A 26,136-nucleotide genomic window follows, 5' to 3' on the forward strand; every position below is an offset into this window, starting at 1 on the left:
AGAACAAAATATATTTTAGAATTATGTAAGAGTTGGCGCGATTTAGTGATATGCTCAGAGACAGCATAGGAACTCAGTAAAGGAAAAGAAGTCAGCACTATTAAGTTTCTGTCTTAGAAATGAGGTAAACAGTGGTGCTACTGAATCAAGATAAGGTATATTAGAGGAGGAACAGGCTTGCAGGATGATAGGTAATGAGTAGTAATGAGTTCAGTTTGGGATATGTTGAGTTTGAGCTGTCCTTGGGATATCGGTGTGAAGATTTCCAGGTGCACGTTGGATTTAGCACTGTAGACCCTACACTAAAGTTACACAGCTGGGCGTTATGTGTTGCCTGTTTTGAAAGTGGATCTAGAATGAATAGTGGAAGCGTTAAACCAATGTCTGTGGGATGATCTGAAGGTAATCCAGGAAGGGGGCTGAGACAGGGAGTCAGGCAAGGTACGATGATGGGATCCAAGAAAAGAGCACATTTAAAGAAGAGGTCAGTATAGAAGCTAAAGAGCTTCTGTGGGACATAGCAGTTAGGAAGACATTAACAGCCAGTGGATGTTTGGGTACCAGGCAGTTGTGGGTATGGAAGGAAAGTAAACAAAGAAGGAAGACTAGGAGGTGAGGAAGTGGGTGGAGAATCTTGATTGTGAAGATGGGAATGGGATTGGAGACATAGCAAGAGAAGGAGGTGGGGTGAAGGGATAGTCATTATTTCCTTGAATCTTCCGCAGGTCTCTCTTCGCATGTCTTACCTGCTGCTTAACTACAGTCTATTGAGTGTTAATCTGTGTCTCTGTTTTTCACTTGTAGAAGTCTAAGAAGTCTTTTTTAAGATATGCCTGGTCTCTATTGGTAGAATTTTGTTTTTACTCCATTATATGCTTTAGTAATTTTATTTTTACTTATTTCATTGCCTTTATTTGGAAATGCTTTTCTTTGATGTTGTTGGGGCTTCAGTCCAACTGTTTGTTGTATCTGCTGATAACTTTGCTTCCTAAAGCAGTTCATGATTTTTTAGATTTGTTCCTCTTCAGTGGTTTGTAGGAGTCTTGTGGCCTGGATGAGGCTACATAATTTCCTGCGAAGAGATTTTATATTTGCTTCCTCCATGTACCCCTGGCATGTGTCCAAGTGGAAATTACTTCTATGCTAATTTCTTGGCTTTGGTACATTGCCAAAAGTTTCCATAACTTTTTCTTTTTTATGTTATTGTAGTGAGAGCATGATATGTTTGTGTGTATGTTTGTGTATGTGTGTGTATAAGCGAGCACCTAGAATAGTGTATCTAAAGATGCAGATGATCACAGAAGTAATAAGTAAAAGAAGTAAATATTATTATATTTCTCTCTGATTTACTCTGGAACTGTTTTTAGTTTTATTCTAGAATAACACTGCTCAGTAGAACTCTCTGAGACCATGGAAAGGTTCTCTGTCTCCTGAGACCATTTTGGTAGCCACTATCGAGGTGGTGTGGGCTTTCCTGGTGGCTCAGCTGTAAAGAATCCACCCGCCAATGCAGGAGACATAGATTCAGTCCCTGAGTCAGGAAGATCCCCTGGAGTAGGAATTGGCAACCCACTCCATTATCCTCGCCTGGGAAATCCCACGGACAGAGGAGCCTGGCAGGGCTACAGGCCATGGGGTCACAAATAGTTGAACATGACTTAGCAACTGAGCAGGCGCGCACACACTGAGGTGGGGCTCTTGAGAATTGACATATGGCTAGTGAGAATGAGAAACTGAGTTTTTAGAAGGATCATTCAGTAGTGATCCTTTAAAATTATTTAAAATAATAATTATTTTAGATAATAAAGGACACTGCATGACCCATTATGTCTATTAGAGAGAGCTCCCCCGCTTACCTCTTGAGCCCCTGGGTCGGAGTTTTCTGCTCTTTACTGTTGAGCTGACACATCCCCCCACGTCGTGTCCCCCAGGTCCTGTGTCAATGGCACCCTCGTGTGCAGCACCACCCAGCTGTGGCATGGGGACCGAATCCTGTGGGGAAACAACCACTTCTTCAGGTAAGCACCTTGTGCTCACGATTATGTTCACTGACATGTCTTTTCTGTTACCTGAGTGTGAAACACACTGATTTTCTCTAATGGTCCAAAACCCCACAGGATTAATTTGCCCAAGAGGAAACGGCGAGATTGGTTGAAAGACTTTGAGAAAGAGACAGGCCCGCCGGAGCACGACCTGGACGCGGCCAGTGAAGCCTCCTCAGAACCAGACTATAACTACGAATTTGCGCAGATGGAGGTTATCATGAAAACGCTGAATAGCAATGGTGAGACCCTACACAGTTACTTTCTCTCTCTCCTCTTTAAATGACTCCAAGAGGAATTTGAGCATGACTAGAGAATTGTCAGATTTCTGGCATATCAAATTGGGTATTCTGTTGCAGGAATAAAGCTTTTGACCTTTTTTGTTTATTTCTGGATTTTTCGCTTCAAGGACCTCTCTTTTTAATTATAAAAATGAAGTATCAAGAAAAGGCCAGATGAAAAAACAAGTGTGATGTATTACTATGTAGAGTATAGAACAACAGAAAAGAGCATCATTAAGATTAGGGATTAAGGGATTTCCATGACAATGGTTAAGACTCTTCCTTCTGGTGCAGAGGGCACAGGTTCAATCCCTGGCTGGGGAACTAAGATCCCACGTGCCATGCTGTGGCCAAACATTTTAAAAAGAAAAAAAGATTAGAGATTAAGATTAACTACGGGGGCTCCTGACAGCGCAGCACAGGGAGGACCACAGCCGGGACCCAAGCTCCAGCCCATTCTGCCACTTGCTCGCCAAGTTGGGAGGAGTCCCGACAGACATTTCATGCTCAGACAGGATCACGTTAGTGGGTCGGTTAACAACATGCCTGAGCAGCAAGTCTCCTCTGAGCGGTTGTTTGGAAGCCCCAGTAGGTGCAGGGTGTGACAGGAGAGTGCAGTTCCAAACTCCAGGTGAAGGAACGCTCATTAGAAGAGAGCTTCTTGCTTTCGATGCAGTTACAGGCTTCTGGATGTCTCTGTTCTCCAACTCTGCGAAGCATCTAAGTGGTATCCATTTAATCATCTACCATCCCATGGCACACATTTCTAATTTCTCCAATCACTACCTGCTTATCATATATTTATTTATATATTTATACACACACACACACACACACACACACACACGGTCCCCCTGGATAACCAGTGAGTGTGTAGTATTTGTTAATCCCTCCAGTCTTCTTAGGCAGAGCAGTTGGTCATCAGTGGCCTGGCTCGTGGTGTTAATGTAAGTATCCATTTGTATTCTAGATCAGACTTTGATCTCTAGTGTTGATTTCATTCATTTAAAAGCAATATTTCCCCGTCACTCTGCTTTACCCACTCCCCTTGCTAAGTGAAGCTCCCCTGTAGGGCACATCGACGTGCTCTGATACGATGCTGAAATGCTGGCGGCCGGGCAGAATTCATACTCTTCACCTCTACTGCTTAGGTGGCTTCCCGATCATAAGCCTGTCTGCCTGGTGGTCGTCCCCTTGGTGGTCCTATTTGAAGATTCTCTTCCCTCTCATGTGGTTTCAGACGAAGCTCCTCCACAAACACTGGGATAAAGGTTTTAACTGATTGGCTTTAGCTTGAAGGAGCTTGACTGGTTTTTAGCAGGGCTGCTGGTTGGTGCTTGTGCTTCATGCTTTGGCCAGATCTAACATGACGGGGAAGACACCGCAGTCTTCTGCCTGGCAGAGGTGCTCTGAATTCTTGTTGGAGCAATGTTCCCTTTTCAGTTATGACCGCTTCCTCCCCGTTTCCAAATTCCATGGCCTTCCCAATGGTTAGAACCTGGTGGCTGTTCTTTTCTTCATGTATCCGACAGCAAGAAGTGTCTCTAGTATTTTTATTTCTGTTGACAGCACAGGAGTTCAGGATATGGTACTCCTGGGTAAATAGTCACCTGCATTATCTCAGTGATAAACCAAAATAGCGTATCTTCAAATCTCTAGAATAATTAATGGTCTAAAACCCAGTTCATTTGAATTAAGAGTAAAAGCAAACCTAGTATTTTTAGACCATAATATGTTTTTCTCGACAACAACTGTTTTCACAGAGTCAGTGGCAGCTCTAAAGTAAAGAAGAACTGAGGGTCTGCTGAATGGTCCCAGAGCTTATTCCATCTGGAATTCAAAGGTTCCTTTTTCCCTCAAAGGATCTATTCTGCCCTTTGATTCAGTGCCTTAGGCATCTTGATACGAATTAATTCTAATTCTCTGGGTCACTTTTTTTTCTTTTTTTTAATTTTCTGGATCCTGAGGCTTCCCTTATGGCTCAGCTGGTAAAGAATCCGCCTGCAATGTGGGAGACCTGGGTTCGATCTCTGGGTTGGGAAGATCCCCTGGAGAAGGAAAAGGCTACCCACTCCAGTCTTCTGACCTGGAGAATTCCATGGGCTGTATAGACCATGGGGTCGAAAAGGGTCGGACACAGCTGAGTGACTTTCACTTTCACTTTCCTCTGGGTCACGTAAATGCCCTTCAACCTTTACACCATCACCCTCTCTCTTTCCCATACACGGGACAAACAAGTTTGCACTCATTGCATAGTTATGTACCAGGCAGAGAATAAAGTAAGGAAGAAGGGAGCATGCTATGCCCAAAGGAAAAGAGGTCCTTTCTCTCCTAAAACACTTACCCCTTTGGTTTCTTGGCCTGAGGCTCCAGGCTCACTGAGTTTTAAAACAGTTCATTCAAGAGGAACAAAGTGATAAGGAAATGAAGGAAACTGTTAACACTCTTGATAGTGGACTGGTGATTTGAGAACAGGCCAGAGCATCTTTGGTTTCTGTCCTTGCCCATATCACAGAGTCAGACTGACATGCTGATTGGAATGATCTTTTTACGAGTATGCGATATAGGGAGAACAGATACATGTACAGACATGGCTGAGTCCCTTCGCTGTTTACCTGAAACTGTCACAACATTGTTAATTGACTATACCCCAATACAAAATAAAAAGTTTGAATTTAAAAACAAGCAAACAAAAAAGAATATGCTGTACAGGAAATTCCCAGCAGTTAGGGTTCTATGCTTTTACCTCCAAGGACCTGGGTTCAATCCCTGGTCGGGCAACTGAGACCCCACAAGCCGTGATGTGTGGCCAAAATAAAAAGAATATGCTGTATACTGAGAAAGGCTTAAAACAGGTCAATTAATTCGGAAAGAAAATGTTATCCAGAGAAAAGTGTTTCCAGACTTGTGTTGGGATCAGAGGGAAAAAGAAACCTCAGCCTCTGTACATCTCCTGGGTTCTATGTATGCCGGCTACATCTGGAGTCCCCGAGCAGGGCTTTCCGGGCTGGTCCATGGCAGGCGAGGGGAAGGATGCTTGGAGTTGCTCTCTGGCACATCTGTGTGTTGTTCTGTGGCTTCTGAGAAGGCCTGGTGAGCAGTAGGGGTGCTGTGTCATGGCCAGTCGCATCACCTGTGCGTTGGCGTGGAACTCCCTCCTCAGCCACTTGGGATATGTGTGTTTCCACACACCATTGACCAGCAAGTAGAAATAAGAATTAAACATCTTATTCAGTGTCTTTTAGCCAAAGCCCTAGACTATGATTTTATTAAAAAAAAAAATCGTGTGTTTTCCAGTTTTCTTTCTCTGAAAAAAGGTTCATACACACCAAGTTCAGTTCAGTCGCTCAGTCGTGTCCGATTCTTTGCGACCCCATGAATCGCAGCACGCCAGGCCTCCCTGTCCATCACCAACTCCCAGAGTTCACTCAGACTCACGTCCATCGAGTCAGTGATGCCATCCAGCCATCTCATCCTCTGTCGTCCCCTTCTCCTCCTGCCCCCAATCCCTCCCAGCATCAGAGTCTTTTCCAGTGAGTCAACTCTTCACATGAGGTGGCCAAAGTACTGGAGTTTCAGCTTCAGCATCATTCCTTCCAAAGAAATCCCAGCGCTGATCTCCTTCAGAATGGACTGGTTGGATCTCCTTGCAGTCCAAGGGACTCTCAAGAGTCTTCTCCAACACCACAGTTCAAAAACATCAATTCTTTGGCGCTCAGCCTTCTTCACAGTCCAACTCTCACATCCGTACATGACCACAGGAAAAACCATAGCCTTGACTAGACGGACCTTTGTTGGCAAAGTAATGTCTCTGCTTTTGAATATGCTATCTAGGTTGGTCATAACTTTCCTTCCAAGGAGTAAGCGTCTTTTAATTTCATGGCTGCAGTCACCATCTGCAGTGATTTTGGAGCCCCAAAAAATAAAGTCTGACACTGTTTCCCCATCTATTTGCCATGAAGTGATGGGACCGGATGCCATGATCTTTGTTTTCTGAATGTTGAGCTTTAAGCCAACTTTTTCACTCTCCACTTTCACTTTCATCAAGAGGCTTTTGAGTTCCTCTTCACTTTCTGCCATAAGGGTGGTGTCATCTGCATATCTGAGGTTATTTTAGGGCCCTGTAAATGGATGGTGAGGACCCTGTCCTTTCTTTTTGACACCTAGAGCCTAAATAGAAAATATATATATATATATCACTGTTTGAGAAATATATATATATAAAATTCTGAGAGAACTTCTCTAGCCCTTAAATGTAAAATTTTTTAAAACTTTCTCAAAAAACATTACTATATTATTTACAATTTTTCTTCCAGAGGCTCTAAGGCTGTATCAGAAGTTCTCATCCTTTGGAGTTTATCAGTTTTCACTGTGGGAGAGGTCTTGCCCAGCCATGGTCTGTCTTTGTGTAAGAAGGGTTTTTTTTTGGAGTCCATTTTCCACTGGCCTTTCAGGTGATGCATTTCAGGGACTCTTATGTCAGGACTCTATGAAGAAAAGTATTCTTCTTTGAAAAAAGAAATGAATTTTAGAATTTTACATCAGCAAAGAACAGTCTTTTTTAAACATCTGTTCTTTAGCAGAGTACTAATTCTGAGGAAAACATTGGAGGTAAGAGTATAATTTATTACTAAGTTTGTTTCCTACCCCAGATAATTAACTCTGGTCTGAGTTCAAAACCCGGCTCTTTTGCTTTGCTTATTAGCTGTGCCATCTTGGGTTGGCCACTTAACTTTTCTGAGCTCCAGTTGTCTCCTCTTTAAAATGGGAATGCTGCCCACCCCTAGCTTTGTTGCAAGGCTTTCATGAGATGATGCATGAAAAGCATATAGTGCCTCTACCCTGAGACATAAGCCAACAGATAGTAGAATTATTATTGCTGTTGTGGTCATCATTTTTATTAAAACAGCTCACCTATACTGTGTATATCTAGTGATTTTTAAAATTACTTTTACTCTGTTTTGTATTCTTTCATTCTTTTTTAAGCTAAAGTACTGTTTCCCCACCCCCCCCCCTTCTCATATAGAAAACTAGTAAAATATGAATGCTTATTTCACAAATTGATAGGGTCTTCTGGTCTAGTCAGTCAGTATCCATCATCAGGTGATGTGAAGATTCCTCTTAATTTCCTTCTCTTAGTCCAGAAATTAAAATGAGAGTCAATTTGTAGAAATAGGACACTGCGCTGAGTAATAGGCAAGTGTGTAAATCGCAGGCTAGTCTGAGAATACAAGTAAATCTCCTAGGTCTTATGTACTTCAAGGAAATATTTACCGTTATGGTAAATTTCTTTGTTTACCATCCAGATTGTCTAACATACTGTTTCCCCATTATGGCCTCCTCACTTACATGTGTCATAGTTTTCTCTTTTGTACGCATGGTCTGTGCTTTCCTTAAACTTTGTGCACTGCATCCAGGTCATTGGCCGTTACCAAGCTAATGTCCCGGGACAGCCAATTAGCTCTTTAGGATTGAGTCCTACCTACACCATAACCACCGCTAGTCATAGTCAGGGCCCCTTTAAACAAGATCTATTAGTATTTCTAATACTTGTTCACCCACATGTATGTTGGTCATCTCTCAATCTGCAAAAGCAAAAAAGCAGTAGACTTTTGTTTTTGTAAGTGAATTGCTTTCTTGGCTATTAACACCTGAGAAATTGGCAGACCATATACTCAATTCATATTTTCAAACAGATGCTGTAATCTGTAAGTTTCCTCCCACATTAGAGAAATTCAGGAGAAACAAATTTTTAGCCAAATCGGAACTATAAAGCCTTTGTCAATGGGTTTGTCAATGGGAACTATAAACCCTTTGTCAACTAAAACCAATGCTAAATGCACCTAAAAAGTGACGACATAAAATCAAAATCTTGTGTGGCTCTGTCTTTGAAATCACCTTAGATTTCATTGAGTCTTTCTTCTCGGTGGATAGAATACCATCCCTTTTTCCTCTACCCTCTTCTTTTTGTAGTTGAGCCACCTTTCTACGCATCAGGGCGAGCTCATCAAATTGAAGAACGTAATAGTAGATGTGAGGAATGTTTCCATACAACGTGTTTAATCTGAAATGTTAAGAAAAAGGAAATGGAGAGAATTCCACCTGACTGGGCCCGGCCGGCCGCTCCCAGACAAGAGCACTGAAAGGCTCCATCTGGGGGAGGAGACGGTCCTCGTTAGAAGCCTCGCTGGGGGTGGGGGGCGCTGCCGGTCCGAGCCACCGCTGAAGGGCCCCTTGCCTTCTCTCTTGGCTTGCCAGACCCAGTTCAGAACGTGGTGCAGGTCTTGGAGAAACAGTACCTGGAAGAAAAGCGAAGCGCCCTCGAGGAGCAGCGACTCATGTACGAGCGGGAGCTGGAGCAGCTCCGCCAGCAGCTGTCCCCGGAGAGGCAGCCCCAGATCAGCGGCCCCGACCGCCTGGCCTACAGCAGCCAGACGGCGCAGCAGAAGGTGACCCAGTGGGCCGAGGAGAGGTAGGAAGGGGACCCAGGGGCCCGGGGCAAGGCCTCGGGGCCTCAGGGAGGCTATTGTAAGGCACGTCAAAGGGGGACAAACCTAGCAAAGAGGGAAATCTTACTTCCATGTCTGAATTGTTAGTGGTTGCCTTGTCTTTCAAGGAAGGTTCCCCTGGAGAAGGAAATGGCACCCCACTCCAGTCTTCTTGCCTGGAAAATCCCATGGATGGAGGAGCCCGGCAGGCTACAGTCCATGGGGTCCGAAAGAGTCGGACATGACTGAGAGACTTCACTTTTTCACTTTCAAGTATGTTTACTGTGACGTCAGTTGTTAAAGATTACACCTGCCCTCTTACCCTTCAGTGAAAATGGTGCCAAGTTAGAATATCACTGTTTGGTTTTGAAGTAAAGAACAATTGAATAGTTCTAAAGCATAAAAGCAGGCTTCCCTGGTGTCTTTGACGGTAAAGAATCCGCCTGCAATGCAGAAGACGCGGGTTTGATCCCTGGGTCCAGAAGATCCTCTGGAGAAGGAAATGGCAACCCACTCCAGTATTCTTGCCTGAGAAATCCATGGACAGAGGAGCCTGGCGGGCTACAGTCCATGGGGTCCCAAAGAATTGGACATGACTGAGCGACTTTCACTCACTCAAAGCATAAAAAGCGTTTCTTGTTCTTTTATTTCTCTTACTTTGGAGTCAATTTAAATGCAGTTTTAATGTTAAGAAATCTGTGAATTTTTTAAATTTACAACTTTAAAATATTTGTATCAGAACTGAGGCAGTAGTGGAGGAAATGGTAACAACAGTAAAGATAGTAAATTGTTACAAAGCTCTGTTGTGTTCTTGCCACAGTCTAGGAATGGTGCTTTTTTATGATCCCAACAGCACCAAGTCATGGGAAATATTATTTCAATCAATCGAAATACCCTCTCAGTCATGCATTCAGTAAATGTAAAGGCCAGGCTTTGTTGACAGTCCATTAATAACTCCTCTGTTGTAATAATAATAGCACTGGACATTTCTTAAGCATTTATTGCGTGTCGACACTCCATACCCCAGAAAATCCGAGTGTAACTTTGCAGTTGGTCCTTGATATCTACATTCCACATCCACAGATTCAACCAACCGTGGATCATAAAGAAAAAATTCCACATCTAAGCAGACCTGTGCAGTTCAAACCCATGTTGTTCAAGGGTCAGCTCTACTCTTTCTTTCATTCAGTGGGTAATTTTTGCATATTCTATGATGGGCCATGTACTTGGCCAGGAATTAGGTGTAGTGACAAGCAAAAAAAAAAGACATGGTTCCTGCCCTAGGGGCGCTTACAGCTTCATAGGGGAGATGGATGTTATTAGTCAAATAATTATACAAATAAGTGAAAAACTGAAACTATGACGAAGACTGAAAGTGAAAGTCACTCAGTCGTGTCCAGCTCTTTGTGACCCCATGGAATAGACCGTGGAATTCTCCAGGCCAGAATACTGAAGTGGGTAGCTGTTCCCTTCTCCAGGGGATCTTCCCAACCCAGGGATCAAATCCAGGTCTCCCGCATTGCAGGTAGATTCTTTACCAGCTGAGCCACCAGGGAAGCCCAAGAATACTGGAGTGGGTAGCCTATCCCATCTCCAGTGGATCTTCCCGTCCCAGGAATCGAACTGAGGTCTCCCGCATTGCAGGCGGATTCTTTACCAGCTGAGCTACATGACAAAGACTACTGAGGCAAAAGATGTGGCTCTGGGAAAACATGGAATAGGGTTTGGATCTAGTCAGGATGTTGCTGCTGCTGTGTCACTTCAGTCGTGTCCGACTCTGTGACTCCATAGACGGCAGCCCACCAGGCTCCGCCATCCCTGGGATTCTCCAGGTAAGAACACTGGAGTGGGTTGCCATTTCCTTCTCCAATGCATGAAAGTGAAAAGGGAAAGTGAAGTCGCTCAGTCGTGTCCGACTCTTAGTGACCCCACAGACTGCAGCCTACCAGGCTCCTCCATCCATGGGATTTTCCAGGCAAGAGTACTGGAGTGGGGTGCCATTGCCTCCTCAGTCAGGATGTTAGAGACATATTTATCAAGAAGCACTCATTTAGAGTTGAAAAGCAAACTGCTGCTGCCCGGAAAGTACCTACTTCTCACATCTACCAAATGAAGAAATCACATAAAACACTTCTCCTTATGCTAGAGCTCCTCTACTACAAAGCTTACAAAAGTCATAATGATTTCTTTTTCCTAAAGGAATGCTTTATTGGGCTTTTATTTTGCATTTTCGTATCAAAATCTATTCTTTTTCAAATATTATATGATTTAAAACATGGTTGGAAGTTAAGTTACCCACACCTTTGCTCCTCATCCCTGGTTACCAGTGGATAGCCCATGGAACCCTGGTGGGAAGAGGGGAGGATAAGAGGTGAGTTGCCAAAAATAGGTTGACAGATAATTGTCTGAGAGGAGATTCTTACTACTTTCTAATAATATGACTCACTTGGAAAACGGGATTGCAGTTTTCCTCCAGATGCTCTCATTTCCTTCTCTGTTGCTCACAGGGACGAACTCTTTCGCCAAAGTCTGGCAAAACTGCGGGAGCAGCTGGTGAAAGCCAACACCCTGGTGAGAGAGGCAAACTTCTTAGCCGAGGAGATGAGCAAGCTCACCGACTACCAGGTGACTCTGCAGATCCCTGCTGCGAACCTCAGTGCCAACAGGAAGGTAAGAATGCTCTCAAAGCGGAGGAGGGCAAGAGGCACAGCAGTAGCTTCTGAGAGGTAGAACATCACCCTGACATCCGCAGAACATCTGTGAAGAGACCCTGACGTGAGCCGGAGGGTTTGTTCTTTTAAAGACCCCCTCTAGAAACCTCTTTGGGTATATATGATCAGAATATGAGAATCTGGAGGGCTGAAAGAGTTGCTAGTTTAAATGCTTTCTTTAACACATTGCAACTTGGGAATTCCCTGGTGGTCCAGTGGTTAGGACTCTGCACTTGCACTGCTGTGGTCCAGGGTCCACTCCCTAGTTGGGAAACTAAGATCCCACAAGCTACGCGCTGCAGCCAGAAATAAATAAGAAAACACTGAAACCAGAAATGGATATAACTAACTCCTCTTGCTTTTCTCTCTCATATAAATGCCTCCTGAAAATGGGGGATGTGTAAATATCTTATAATAGTACAATTCTGAGAGAGTGACAAGAAAGGAAAACTCCTATGATCCTTGTTTTATATACACAGAAGGATTCTTTGCAGCCACTTGGAAGTTTCCATCAGTAAACTTCAAGATTTTTTTCTTTAGGGAGAAACCTTGAAAAGTAATTTTTTCTCCATTCATTTTTCCCTCCGACAAGTGAGTGAGAAATGAGTCAGAGGGTATCTCATCGGCCTTCTTGCATTTCAGTCTTTTGACCAAGTAGTTCTCCTTTGCGAAATTTACTGTAAATCCATACTTACAGAAGTGTTTGTAAAGGTTTATGTGCTTTTGTACAAGGATGCTTATCATAGTTACCTTTGTAACAGCAAACATTTGAAACAGCCATGATGTTGGGCAGTAGACTAATTAGTCAAATGAGTGATACATCCCCATAACAGATCACTTTGTTGCTATTAAACATTATGTTTCTGAAGAATATTTAACCACACAAAAAGGTTAACTGTGGAGAAAGAATTGGGATGGGAAATTTGTATTTTTGCTTGGTTCTAAGTGTGATTAAAAATAAAACGTGCATGCACGGCCCTACAAAGAAGATTGAAAATAAACTAGAATATTCCGTATATGGTAGATTTCATCTTTCTTTGTATACATTATGTGTCTTTTTTAAACTTTCTACTTGGTGATAACGCACATTGCTTCAGCAGTCCAAAAACGTTATAACAAGATTTGCTGTGTTTGTTTTTTTGTTTTTGTTTTCCTATATTCTACAGAGAGGAGCCATAGTGAGTGAGCCAGCTATTCAAGTGAGGAGGAAAGGAAAGAGCACCCAAGTGTGGACCATTGAGAAGCTGGAGAATAAATTAATTGATATGAGAGACCTTTATCAAGAATGGAAGGAAAAGATTCCTGAGGTAAAAGGGACAAAATGTCAAGGCGTTTGGTTGCATTAAAAGGACAGAATATGAGTAACTTAACCATCAGAACTGGAGAAGGCAATGGCACCCCACTCCAGTACTCTTGCCTGGAAAATCCCATGGACGGAGGAGCCTTTAGGCTGCAGTCCATGGGGTCGCTAAGAGTCAGGCACGACTAAGCGACTTTACTTTCACCTTTCACTTTCATGCATTGGAGAAGGAAATGGCAACCCACTCCAGTGTTCTTGCCTGGAGAATCCCAGGGATGGGGGAACCTGGGGGGCTATAGTCCACGGGGTCACAGAGAGTCAGACACAACTGAGTGACTAACACACAGTTGTCAGAACACACACATGTGCATCACTGAATATCTGCAGTGATGCTGGGGACATTTATATTAGAAATGTAAAGTGAAAGTCAGTTGGATGCATCATAAAATATGTGATCCTCACACAGATAGGAACTACGTGAAGAGAACACCTAGCACCTTCTGCATCTTTAGTACATTTCAAGTGAAATGAAGTGGAACAAAGTGAATTTGTGCTGTTTTGTCGGTGGTGTTAAAAATCAGCTTAGATGGGCCAGCATGGGTTTTGTGTTCATCAGCATATGCTCATGCTGTCCTAGCGGTATTCATGGCTGGGTACATGCTAAGAATAATTTTAGAGAGCGTGGTCCATTGTTCGTACACTAGTAATGGAAAAAACGACTCAACGAAGGAAATGAAGAAGAGCTCAGGGAGTAGAACCATGCAGGGTAGGGTGTGCCAGGGAAGACGGGGAGGGTTGGGGTGGGGTGTGTCGTAGGTGGGGCTATAACTGATAGAAGGGCTTTCCAGCCTTTTCATCAGTTATCGCCCTAACAAGCCCCTCCCGTGTGCTAGTTTTGATTTATTTGTATGACATGATTCTGATTTTACTTTTAATCAATGTGGATAAATGCTTTCTTTTTGAAACATTTCAAAATAGCTAGTTTTAAATAGTATTAGATTGATGTTTTCTTTTCCTACTCACCCCCTACCCCCAATCCCCCAACCTGTCCTGCCACTCAGGCGAAGCGACTCTGCGGGAAACGAGGTGACCCTTTCTATGAAGCCCAAGAGAATCACAACCTGATTGGCGTGGCGAATGTGTTCCTGGAGTGTCTCTTCTGTGATGTGAAGCTTCAGTATGCAGTTCCTATCATCAGCCAGCAGGGGGAGGTAAGGACAAGCCAGGCTGGGAGAAAATGACTATGGCCCAAGTGAGGATTTTGTTGTTTTAACTCGATTTAAGTTATGTTCTTGATTTACATCCAGAAACTAGGGTGAAGCCTCAGGATCACGTTCTTTTTTCCCTACTAATATGAATAGGAACTATCAACATTAATTCATGGCTTTAAAAGATTATTAGAACATGTTTTTTGTTTGTGGTTCACAGGATTTTCTTTGTTTTAATCAAGTTAGAAATCTTTTGGAAACCAGATTCGGCTCTGTGCCCCCCATTGATTTCTCTTTTAATCTCTTACCTCCATAATACCCTTTAGCTCCTTCCTGGCCCCTAAGTGGTCTTTACAAAATATAAAAGTGAAAGTGAAAGTCACTCAGTCATGTCCAGCTCTTTGCGACCCCATGGACTGTATAGACTGCCAGGCTTCTCTGTCCATGGAATTCTCCAGACTAGAATACTGGAGTGGGTAGCTGTTCCCTTCTCCAGGGCATCTTCCCAACCCAGGGACTGAACCCAGGTCTCCTGCGTTGCAGGCAGATTCTTTACCATCTGAGCCACAAGGGAAGCCCTTATAAGATGTAACTTGAGGGGATTATTTTGAAATCTGAAATATTCAAAGCAAACAAGCTTAACCATCCCATTGTTACCACCTCTTAAAAAAAATGCCTCTTGTATATCAGTTATTTCATTATATTGGCCTTATGTCAGCCTGAAACATTTCAGAAAATGTTCAAGTTCAAACATTTTTTTTTATTACCCAGTTCATCAACGAATGTCTTCATTTTAAATTTAGTAGCATCAATATTTCATGATGCTACTAAATTTAAAAGTAATTTGTTCTTAAATAACATGCAAATTTGGAAATACTAAGTTGTTTTTCATGATTCTTTTTTTTAAGTTACATTTTTATTTTACTTTTAAAATTTATTTTTAATTGGAGGATAATTGTACAATATTGTATTGGTTTCTACCATACATCGACATGAATCAGCTTTAGGTAAACATATGTCCCCTCCCTCTTGAACCTTCCTCCCACCCCGTCCCACCCCTCTAAGTTGTCACAGAGCACCAGTTTGAGCTCTCTGCATCATATAGCAAATTCCCTCTGACTATGTAGTTTACATATGGTTCATGGTGGTTCTTAGAGCAGGCTGAGTATAGGGCTCCACTCTGCCTGAAGTGAACCCAGAAAATAAACCCTAGGTTCCCAGCTGTGATGTGTAAATACATGTCTCATATTCCCACATGTGTAACCCCCTCTGTGAACACTATGGTGTGGGAGACTAGTGAGCTAACTTACTTTTTCCCATGTTAAAAATGGGCACAACTCCAATTTCAAAGAGACCTAGTAGCTGAGTCCCTAGTCAGGGTTACTTAAGCTAGCTAGGGTCCATGGTGGGCTTTGAGTGTTCCATTGATACCCCTAAAATTTTACTAAAAATGTATTAGGTTCTCAAAAAACATTAGGAGTAAAAAGCTTAAGAAGTACCATCTTCTAACTGATTTCTCATATTTCCTTTATTCCCTTTCTCGTATTCCTTCCTCCACATTTGTCTCACATGTCAAATGCCATCAACTAATTTCTCACAGGGCCTGGGTGCCAGGGCCGGTGGCTCTGCAGAAGGTGCTCTGAGCTATCTTTGAGAATGAGCCTCACTGTTTAAGATGACAGCAGCACCCCCAGCGCGTGTATCCCTTTCACAACTTGTCGTTACAGCCTTAAAGTGCGGTATCCAAGATAAACCTGATTGATTACCACCCTCCAAGTCTGCGAAGGTCGGGGTCATTCCTCCTGTTAATTTCAGTTCTGTGCTACAAGTTACAGGAGAGACGCTGCTAAACTCTCAATGATGCAGAGAACCACTAAGATATTCTGGAGACTTCAAACCCCACCCACCCACCCTTTTGTTTAGAAAAACCATCTTAAAGGAACTGTTTCCTTATAACTTAGTGGCTTTGTAATTGTCCTCCCTCCTGGAGTAGGTCTCACCCCTGACCCTGCTTCTGGCCACCGTGTGAGGTCTGTTCACATTCTCTGCTCCCAAGAGAATAGAGGCTGTATGAGCCCAGTGGCCTGACTGTTTGGTTTGCTGTTGTAAACGCAGTGCTTAGTCCTTCCCTGGCATCCTAGTCACTTCTCCGTAAATATTTGTCGAGTGGATACATTCATCTTGTGACAACCCACACATATCTCTGTTAGAGCAGTTAATCTATACTGTTGTTCCTGGGTTTTTAATTTGCTGTCTCCTCTTTTGACTGTGAACATCCAGATAGCAGAGCCTGTGTCTTTATCTTGGTGTTCCCCACGATGCCAGGTGTTTGATCAGATGAGTATGTGAATGAATATGAATGATATGAATAAATAATAATATGAATGAATATGAATAAGGGAAATAGATGACACCAAGTAGCATGTGTTGGCTGCCTTTGTGCTGTTCATGAACTGTCCTGTAGAAGAAGGGTAAGAATGAAGATGATTCCAGGAGGCAGATTTCGCTCCAAGAAAGCCCGGTGATTACAGAGCAGGTGATGGAGTGGACTAGCTCTGGAAGTTTCCTGTTGCTGGAGGCGGCCTGGTAGTCCCAGTGGAGCTGCTCACTTGGGTTATGGTTGCACGCTTTCCGTCTCAGGTTGGTTTTGTCCACAGGCTGCCTTTTAACCCCACGGTGCTCTGGCTCCTTGGCCCAGGTTGCAGGGCGTCTCCACGTGGAAGTGATGCGAGTGACAGGCGCTGTCCCGGAGCGCATGGCGGAGGACGACTCCTCGGAGAACTCCAGTGAAAGCGGGAGTCTTGAAGTCGTAGACAGCACCGGGGAAATCATTCACCGAGTTAAGAAGCTGACATGCCGGGTAAGAGGGCGGGGCTGCGGAGGCTCGGATGAGTGACCTTTTCCATTCAAAACAATTTGATGGAACATCTTGGGCATTTTTCATATAACGTGAGTGAGTGAGTGAATGAAAATCGCTCGGTCGTGTCCGACTCTTTGCGACCCATGGACTATACAGCCCATGGCATTCTCTAGGCCAGAATCCTGGAATGGGTAGCCTTTCCCTTCTTCAGGGGATCTTCCCAACCTAGGAATTGAACCCAGGTCTCCCACATTGCAGGCGGATTCTTTACCAGCTGAGCCACCAGGGAAGCCTGGAAATACTGGAGTGGGTAGCCTATCCCTTCTCCAGCGGATCTTCCTGACCCAGGAATCGAACCGGGGCCTCCTGCATTGCAGGCAGATTCTTTCCCAACTGAGCTATGAGGGAAGCCCCTGCATAAAACATGGCACAAGTTAAACTTTCTGACAGCAAACATGGTGATGGATAGTACTTTTTCCAGAAGTACAGCACACTTTATGATGGCAGTTGTGTGAAGTTTTGAAAGTTTCTATGTATGTGAGCTGCAAGGAGTGTATATTGTTTAGTGAATCATGCTTTTCTAGTAAAGGTTGCAGCTGTATCTGAAACTCGGTCATTAGGAAAGTTTGAGAACGATGTGTGCATTTGTCGCTGTGCTCATATACTGTAGTTACAAAACTGTGGTACAGATTTCATTACAGATGCTCTTGTATGCATGTGTACTCAGTCATGTCCGACTCTTTTCGACCCCATGGACTGTGGCCCATCAGGCTCCTCTGTCCATGGAATCTCCCAGGCAAGAATATTTCAGATGTCAAATGGATGCCTGATTTATTTCATCCCTGTGAAAAGCATGCATAGTTTGTTCTCTTTATGTGAGTTATATTTGTGGTTGGTTTGTTTTTTCCTCTTCAGGTAAAAATTAAAGAAGCAACTGGGCTGCCCTTAAACCTCTCAAATTTCGTCTTCTGTCAATACACGTTCTGGGACCAGTGTGAGCCCACGGTGGCCGCCCCTGTCGTGGATCCTGAGGTGCCTTCCCCACAGTCCAAGGACGCCCAGTACACCGTGACCTTCTCCCACTGTCAGGTACAAATGCCATTCCAAAATGAACTACTTGGGAGGCTGCCGGCTGGGACTCAGTTCAGAAGTCTACTTGTAACTTAGAGGTTTTCCCCATTATGAAACATAACACATTTATTAGGCTTTTTAACCTCCAAGTGTACTTTATTTTTTACATACAGTTCCACTATATATATTACAATTATATTCCATGGGCAATTTGTAATAGATTCTCGAGATTACTTTTTTTTCAAATTTGTGTCCGTTTTTTCTGGTTCTACACTTAGAAAACACATCCATATCACCACTTGTAAAATTTCTCATATGTAAAGTCTATTAAGTCATTATTTTTCGTGTGTGCCTTTTTTAGTATATTTATTTAATTGAAGGATAATTGCTTTACAGAATTTTGTAGTTTTCTGTCACACCTCAGCAGGAATCAACCACAGGTGTACATATGTCCCCTCCCTCTTGAACTTCGCTCCCATCTCCCTCCCCATCCCACCCCTCTAGGTTGATACAGAGCCCCTGTTTGAGTACCCTGAGACCTACAGCAATTCCTACTCTCTATTTTACATATGGTAGTGTAAGTTTCCATGTTACTCTACCCATATGTTTCACCCTCTTCTCCCCTCTCCCCGTGTCCATAAGTCTGTTCTCTATGTCTGTTTCTCCATTGCTGCCCTGTAAATAAATTCATCAGTTGTCAAGTCATTATTTTTATGAAAACAAGTAGCCCACTTTTTTTAAGCTGTGTTTACCAAGTCTATTTGTTAATTCTTTATTAATCTTTTGTTGTTGTTTTCTGAATATTCTTTTAAATATTCCTCATATTTCTTTACAGTCAAAAAGTTGCTCCTTTAGAAGGGTGAAACCTGGATTTAAGATACATCCTAGTTAAAAACTGGCTTAATAAGTACTAGTATCAGAGGCCTTGGACTCACTATGTGACCTGGAGTTTTTTTTCACCCCTAAAATGTGCAGTTTGTCCTAATTGGTCATTAAATTTATTTTCATTTTAAAATTCTGGCTCTATCTTCAAATATTCCAATCCCAAAGAAAGGCAAATGCCAAAGAATGTTCAAACTACCACACAATTGCACTCATCTCATATTCTAGCAAAGTAATGCTCAAAATTCTCCAAGCTAGGCTTCAACAGTACCTGAACAGAGAACTTCCAGATGTTCAAGCTGGCTTTAGAAAAGGCAGAGGAGCCAGAGATCAAATTGCCAACATCCGCTGGATCATAGAAAAAGCAAGAGAATTCCAGAAAAACATCTGTTTTATTGACTATGCCAAAGCCTTGACTGTGTGGATCACAACAAATTGTGGAAAATTCCTCCAGAGACGGGAATACCAGACCACCTGACCTGCCTCCTGAGAAATCTGTATGCAGGTCAAGAAATAACAGTTAGAACCAGAAATGAAACAACGGACTGGTTCCAAATTGGGAAAGGAGTACCTCAAGGCTGTATATTGTCACCCTGCTTATTTAACTTATATGGAGAGTACATCATGTGAAATGCTGGGCTGGATGAAACACAAGCTAGAATCAAGATTGCTGGGAGAAATACAATAATCTCAGACATGCAAATGACACCACCCTTATGGCAGAAAGCAAAGAGGAACTCCTCTTGAAAGTGAAAGAGGAGAGTGAAAAAGCTGGCTTAAAACTCAACAATCAAAAAACGAAGATCATGGCTTCTGGTCCCATCACTTCATGGCAAATAGATGCGGAAACAATGGAAACAGTGACAGACTTTATTTTCTTGGGCTCCAAAATCACTGCAGATGGTGACTGCAGCCTTGAAATTAAAAGATATTTGCTCCTTGGGAGAAAAGCTATGACCAACCTAGATAGGATATTAAAAATCAGAGACATTACTTTGCTGACAAAGGCCCATCTAGTTAAGCTATGGTTTTTCCAGTAGTCATGTATGAATGTGAGAGTTGGACCATAAAGCTGAGTGACGAAAAATTGATACTTTTGAACTGTGGTGTTGGAGAAGACTCTTGAGAGTCCCTTGGACTGTAGGGAGATCAAACCAGTCAATCCTGAAGGAAATCAGTCCTGAATATTCATTGGAAGGACTGATGCTGAAGCTCCAATACTTTGGCTAACTGATGGGAAGATCTGACTCATTAGAAAAGACCTTGATGCTGGGAAGATTGAAGGCAGGAGGAGAAGGGGACAACAGAGGATGAGGTGGTTGGATGGCATCAGCAACTTGATGGACATGAGTTTGAGTCAGCTCTGGGAGTTGGTGGACAGGGAAGCCTGGCATGCTGCAGTCCATGGGGTTGCAAAGAGTCATACAAGACTGAGCGACTGAACTGAACTGGTCTCCAAATAAAATAAAAAGTTAGGTAGTATAATGTTAAACCAATTCAGCACAGCACAGCCCTTCCGTTTCCTTCCCTTTCCTGCTAATGGGAAGGAAATGAAAGTGGTTCCTTGCCTGCTGCTTTGTTCTGGGTGATTTGCTCTACTGCTCCGTCCATTCAGTGTCTATCTCTTCACTCATCTCTTTGTGAAAAATTGGAGTGGGTGGGGCCTCCCTGGTGGCTCAGTGGTAAAGAACCCACCTGCCAGTGTAGGAGACATGGGTTCAATCCCTGAGCCAGGAAGATCCCACATGCCGAGGAGCAACTAAGCCAGTGCGCCAGAACTACTGAGCCTGTGTTCCGGAATGTGGGAGCCACAACTACAGAAGCTTGTGCACTCTAGAACCTGTGCTCTACAGCAAGAAAAGCCACCACAGTGAGAAGCCCGAGCGCTGACATAAATAAACAAACATTTCTTGAAAAGTTGGAGTGGGAGCGTTTAAGAGCAAGAGTGCAGATTGGTGGAGATAATCATATAAGATTTAATTCTGTTTTTAGTCTCCTAAGCCATAGCAAGGAACAATCATAAATTCCTCTTTTTTTTTTGCTGTGCTGATTGGTCTGTTCCAGCTGAAAGTCGGAGTGGTCTGGGGAAAAGAGACCGAACCACAAGGAAGGGAGGATAGGTTCAGCTCTGCAACAGCAAGCCGTGTAATATGGGGCGGCTACTTTCCTCAGTGTCCTCTTGTATTAAAGAAAGGAACTCAATTCAGTTATCTCGGGTATCCCTTCCCATCTAATATGCTGGTTTCTTTGCCATTTTCTGTCCAGCAGCAGCAGTGATGGGTTTAAGGTTGGGATCAAGCTTACATACTCTAAAGTGAAAGGTAACAAGGAAATTTCACAGATTCCTTTCTGCATAATTCCTGTCCTGTTCCCTTTCCCTACTTATCCCAGGATTACGTGGTCAACGTAACGGAAGAATTCCTGGAGTTCATTTCAGATGGAGCACTGGCCATCGAAGTGTGGGGCCACCGGTGTACCGGGAACGGCAGCTCCATCTGGGAAGTCGATTCCCTTCATGCTAAGACGAGAACGCTGCATGACAGGTGTGTGCTTGGCTGAGGGCTTCAGGCGCGGGGTCAAGGCTTGCGCTTGGACAGCGGTTGAGAATTAGGACTCTGTGAGCCTATTTCCTGCTTTGTGAAATGGGAATAATGAAAGGAACTACCAGGTTTTGGGAAAATTCAACAGGCAAAGGAACATCATTTCAACGAGGCTGAAACATCTGGGTACCTACTTGGGAAAAAACAACCTTGATCTTAATTCACATGATTCCACAAAACTTAATTGGAGATGGAGCACGACTTTAAATGTAAAAGATAAAACTATATAGCTTATAGAAGAAAACAGGAGGGTATCTTCTTTTAAAGTTGATTCTTTGCCTCTCCCATGACCCAGCAATCTTCCTTCTAGGTATTTACCCAAGAAAAATGAAAATGTAAGTCCATAAGCAGCCTGGTACATAAATGTTTATGGCAGTTCTGTTCATAATGTCCCCCAAACTGTAAACAACCTAGATGTCCTTCAGTGTGAGAATGATGAACTGTGTTAGTAGTTGCACAATAGAATATTACTCAACAAAAAAAAGGAAAAGGACTGTGTCCCACTCTTACCCATTTGGACGAATTTCACAAACATTGTACTGAATCAGAGAAGCCAGAGCTAGAGGAGCACACTACTGCATGATTCCATTTATATGAAGTTCTTGAGCAGATAAAACGAATCTGAGGTTATACAGCTACTGCGAATGGTGTGGGAATTGAGTGGGAAGGGGCCTGAGCAAGCCTGCCGTGGTCATGGCCAGACAAGGGGCACAGATGCGTGCATTTGTCACGACTCATCCAGCTCTACACTTGAGAGCTAGACAGTTCACTGTGTCATACCTCAATCAAATAAAAAGAACCTATACCATACGAGGTTGTTCTGAGAGCTAAATAGGAAAATAACCTGTGATACACATAGCTCAGTGCCTTACACATAATAAATGCTCAGTGACTAGGGGCTTCTTCCTATTGCTAATAATGTCTTTGGTTAATAATGTCATGGATGTGACTTTCCTGAGGCTCCGGTGGTTAAGAATCCATCTTCCAGTGCAGAGGATATGGATTCAATCCAGAGTCGGGGAAGTAAGACTCCACCATGTTGAGAGGCAACTAAGCCCATGAGCCACAAGTAGAGACTCTGTGCAACTACTGAGCCCAGGTGCTGCAACTAAGGAGCTTCCCAGGTGGTGCCCTGCTAAAGAATTCAGCTGCCAATGCAGCAGGTGCAGGTTTGATCCCTGGGTCAGGAAGATCCCCTGGAAGAGGAAATGGCAACATACTCCAGTATTCTTGCCAGGATCATCCCATGGGCAGAGGAGACTGGCAGCCAATACAATCCACGGGGTTGCAAAGAGTTGGACGCAACTGAGCACACACGCATGCTGCAGCTAAGACCCAACAAAGTCAAATAAATAAGAATAAATAAATGTTAAAAGAATAATGACTTGGTTGTTTGCTGGGACGTGTTTCTGCAGGTGGAATGAAGTTACTCGCAGAATAGAGATGTGGATCTCCATCCTGGAGCTGAACGAGCTGGGGGAGTACGCCGCCGTGGAGCTTCACCAGGCCAAGGACGTCAACACAGGCGGCGTCCTTCAGCTCAGACAGGTACTCGGTCTGCCTCAGCTTGCTTCATGCTTTCTCCCTGTCCCCTTCTCACAGTTTCTGGAGCGCTCTAGTTCTTTGCCTGTCTGTTCCCTCATTCTTCCCCCTTTCCTTTATCCTCTTCGCCTGTCCCTCCCGGTTCCCATTCCTGGCACCCATTTCCACATCCTACCCCCGCCTCTGCAGGGTCATTCCCGGAGAGTCCAAGTCACAGTGAAGCCTGTCCAGCATTCCGGGACACTGCCGCTCATGGTTGAAGCCATCTTGTCCATCTCCATCGGCTGCATCACTGCCAGGTCAACCAAGCTCCAGAGAGGGCTGGACAGTTACCAGGTGAGACCAACAGGTTTGAAGCAGAGTTTAACAAAGATTGGTTAATACAGAACTAAGGTAGTCTTCTTTAGGAATATAACCAAGCTCTTTGTATCTGTAACCATGTATCTGTCCCACCCCCACCCCATTCATATGTCCATCCGTTGCCTTTTTACTAGGTTTAAAATACCATATTGGCTTAGTGCTGCGTAGTAATAATTTTATTTATAAAAACACATTGACGCTATTGTGCTTGTTTATTTTAGGCAGGTTTTATTTTACATCAGGCCCAAATTATGTTGGGTATGTGACATTGCTGGCTTTGGCCTGATTCCACTTTTATTAATATAAAATTGCCCCCAGATGCTGTCATAATTAACAAGCTCTCTGAAAGCTTTCCTTTTTTTTAAATTGAAAGTTGTCCTCATGATCGTTTATGTTCATTAAATCTCCTTTTGCTAAATCTTGTTTTTTTTTTTTTTTTTAATTAAAAGGTGGAACCATCTAAGAGTTCATCACATTTGCCAATCACAATAAACTTTGAGATCAGGGACTTGTCCCCAGGGGCCTGAAAGAACTCACGTGCTTCACTGAGTCCCTGGCTTGCTATCAATTATAATTAGAGAAAAGCTTCCCCGATGGCTCAGTGGTAAAGAATCCACCTGCCAATGCAGAAGACCCAGGTTCCATCCCTGGTTGGGGAAGATCCCCTGGAGAAGGAAATGGCAATCCACTCCAGTATTCTTGCCTAGAGAATTCCACGGACAGAGGAGCCTGGCAGGCTGCAGTCCATGGGGTCGTAAAGTCAGACACGACTTAGCAACTCAACAACAGCAACTTAGAGACTTGGAAGAATCAGATCGTTGAATCCTGGTTCCCTCACTGCCACAGGTGAAGGCAACATGCTCCGTGTCATGATGGGGAGAAAAAGTTTCTCTATAGAGTCTGGGCAGAAGCCCAGACTATCCTGAGAATGATTCATCTTCCTGCAGTTTCCTTTTGGCTTCTTCCTGAAAGCTAAAAAGGACACTGACTTGGACTGTTCGGCCAAAAGGAAGGCACAACTTTGTGAGTTGTGAGTTTCACCCCAGGCCAAAACTGCCTCAGACTCAAAGCCTGGGAAGAGTGTAAATGGAGCTGTGAGGCTGGAGTCTATTGTTTCTGGGAGGCTTCTCAACCAGACTTTTCCCTGTGTGTGGAGTAGATGTTATTAATAGGCTCTCCCTCACTTGGCCATTAACTTTGAGGGCAGCTACAGGGCCTGGTAGAAAGAGCTCAGACTTGGAGTGAGGATACCTAGTTTTGTTTGATTTAACTGAGTCATTTAAACTTTGAGTTCTGGGACTTCCCTGGTGGTTGACTGGTTAAGAATCTGCCTTACAACGCAGGGGACACGGGTTTTGGTCCCTGGTCGGTGAACCAAGATCCCACATGCCTTCGTTCTGCAACGGAAGATCCCATATGATGCAACCAAGATCCCACGTACTACAACTAAGACCCAATGCGGCCGAATAGATAAATATTAAAAATATATATATATATATTTTTTTTTTGAGTTCCCTTTTCTTTTCCTCCAAAACTATGATAATTCTCTGAGGTCCCTTTCTGCCATAAGATTTTGTGGCTTAATGAATCTCTGATCGTAGATAAAACCTTGAATCTGTGTGTCCTGAACCATGACTCCAGACATGGATCATTAACTGATGGATATCGTTAACTGATTGATTATTCTCATTTGAGGAACACTGTGAGAGTGAGAGTCGCTCGGTCGTGTCTGACTCTGCGACCCCATGGACTATACGGTCCATGGAATTCTCCAGGCCAGAATACTGGAGTGGGTAGCCTTCCCCTTCTCCAGGGGATCTTCCCAACCCAGGGATCAAACCCAGGTCTCCCGAATTGCAGGCGGATTCTTTACTAGCTGAGCCACAAGGGGAGCCCAAAGGGACACTATAAGGGTTGATTATTTGCACTTTTTAGAGCAGCTATACCCCTTGAGTTAAAACCTCAAAGAATATAGTACCTGCCATGCAAATTTAAGCCGTGACAGTTTTAAAGCTTTTGTTTTTCTTTGCACCATGCTTCAAGTCATGTCCAGTACTGTTTTTGTTGGTGGAATAAGACATTAGAATTATTTTGATGTGATAGCTGGAGCCAGTCCAGAAAAAGCTGATTTCACAATAGTTCTACATCATGAAAGCTCAAGCTGGTTTTCAGCGAATAAAAGTATCTCCTTGGTCTAAGAAATAATGATAAATTAGGGCTGTTTGTACTTTATTCATTAGTATGGGGAATTAATTCGAGGAAAATTATTTCAGTATTGGCTTGCATTTAATAAGTTAGTTATCCAAATGAAAATGATGGTTACTAAACTAAAGCTGAAGTTTATTTTAAAGTCTACACAGAGAATAATTTTAACAGTATTTTTTAAAGCACTTTTGAAAAGCAGTATATTTTGAAGTATACTTCAATATGAAAACAGTGTAATCATATTTTTTAAAGTGCTTGGAAAAAATAGTCTTTTATATGACCAGGCCACTCCACTTCCTTTTTAACATTAACCCTCTAATAACCCCAGAAAAATGAAAGAAGGATGTTTCATTTTAAGTAGAACCTGCTTCCATAGAGATGGATATTCTCTACAAATGGGGATTTCTTTATTTTTGTTTCTTTCTCTATTTTTTGGCCTCGTAGCTTCTGGGATGTTAGTTCCCTGACCCAAGATCAAACCCAGGCCCTCAGCAGTGAGAGCCCAAGAGTCCCAACCACTGAACCACCAGCGAATTCCTTTTCTCTCCTTATTCTTGTTTCTAAGGAAAATCGTCTCAACTAAAAC

At 43.2% G+C, this 26,136-nt stretch overlaps 1 protein-coding gene across 20 annotated transcripts in view; it reads left to right on the forward strand.

Annotated features, from left to right (window-relative positions):
- The window catches only part of KIF13A (kinesin family member 13A), a 202,926-nt gene that overhangs the window by 147,787 nt on the left and 29,003 nt on the right, over nt 1-26,136 (forward strand). For 14 of the 20 annotated variants that reach the window (XM_086370150.1, XM_086370142.1, XM_086370148.1 and 11 more), the window contains exons 15-26: nt 1,932-2,018; nt 2,118-2,284; nt 3,475-3,594; nt 8,582-8,795; nt 11,319-11,481; nt 12,689-12,829; nt 13,884-14,033; nt 16,729-16,890; nt 17,806-17,979; nt 21,235-21,386; nt 22,859-22,991; nt 23,175-23,321. In XM_086370150.1, coding sequence (XP_086226276.1) covers nt 1,932-2,018; nt 2,118-2,284; nt 3,475-3,594; nt 8,582-8,795; nt 11,319-11,481; nt 12,689-12,829; nt 13,884-14,033; nt 16,729-16,890; nt 17,806-17,979; nt 21,235-21,386; nt 22,859-22,991; nt 23,175-23,321 — 1,810 coding nt within the window. The remainder of the gene's footprint in view (nt 1-1,931; nt 2,019-2,117; nt 2,285-3,474; nt 3,595-8,581; nt 8,796-11,318; nt 11,482-12,688; nt 12,830-13,883; nt 14,034-16,728; nt 16,891-17,805; nt 17,980-21,234; nt 21,387-22,858; nt 22,992-23,174; nt 23,322-26,136) is intronic. The other 6 variants (XM_086370154.1, XM_086370158.1, XM_086370159.1 and 3 more) reach the window with 1 other exon arrangement.

Source organism: Bos grunniens, chromosome 23 (assembly GCF_055505025.1).
Source record: "Bos grunniens cultivar Pamir isolate PY7600 chromosome 23, Bosgru_T2T1.0, whole genome shotgun sequence".
NCBI classification, from domain to species: Eukaryota; Metazoa; Chordata; class Mammalia; order Artiodactyla; family Bovidae; genus Bos; species Bos grunniens.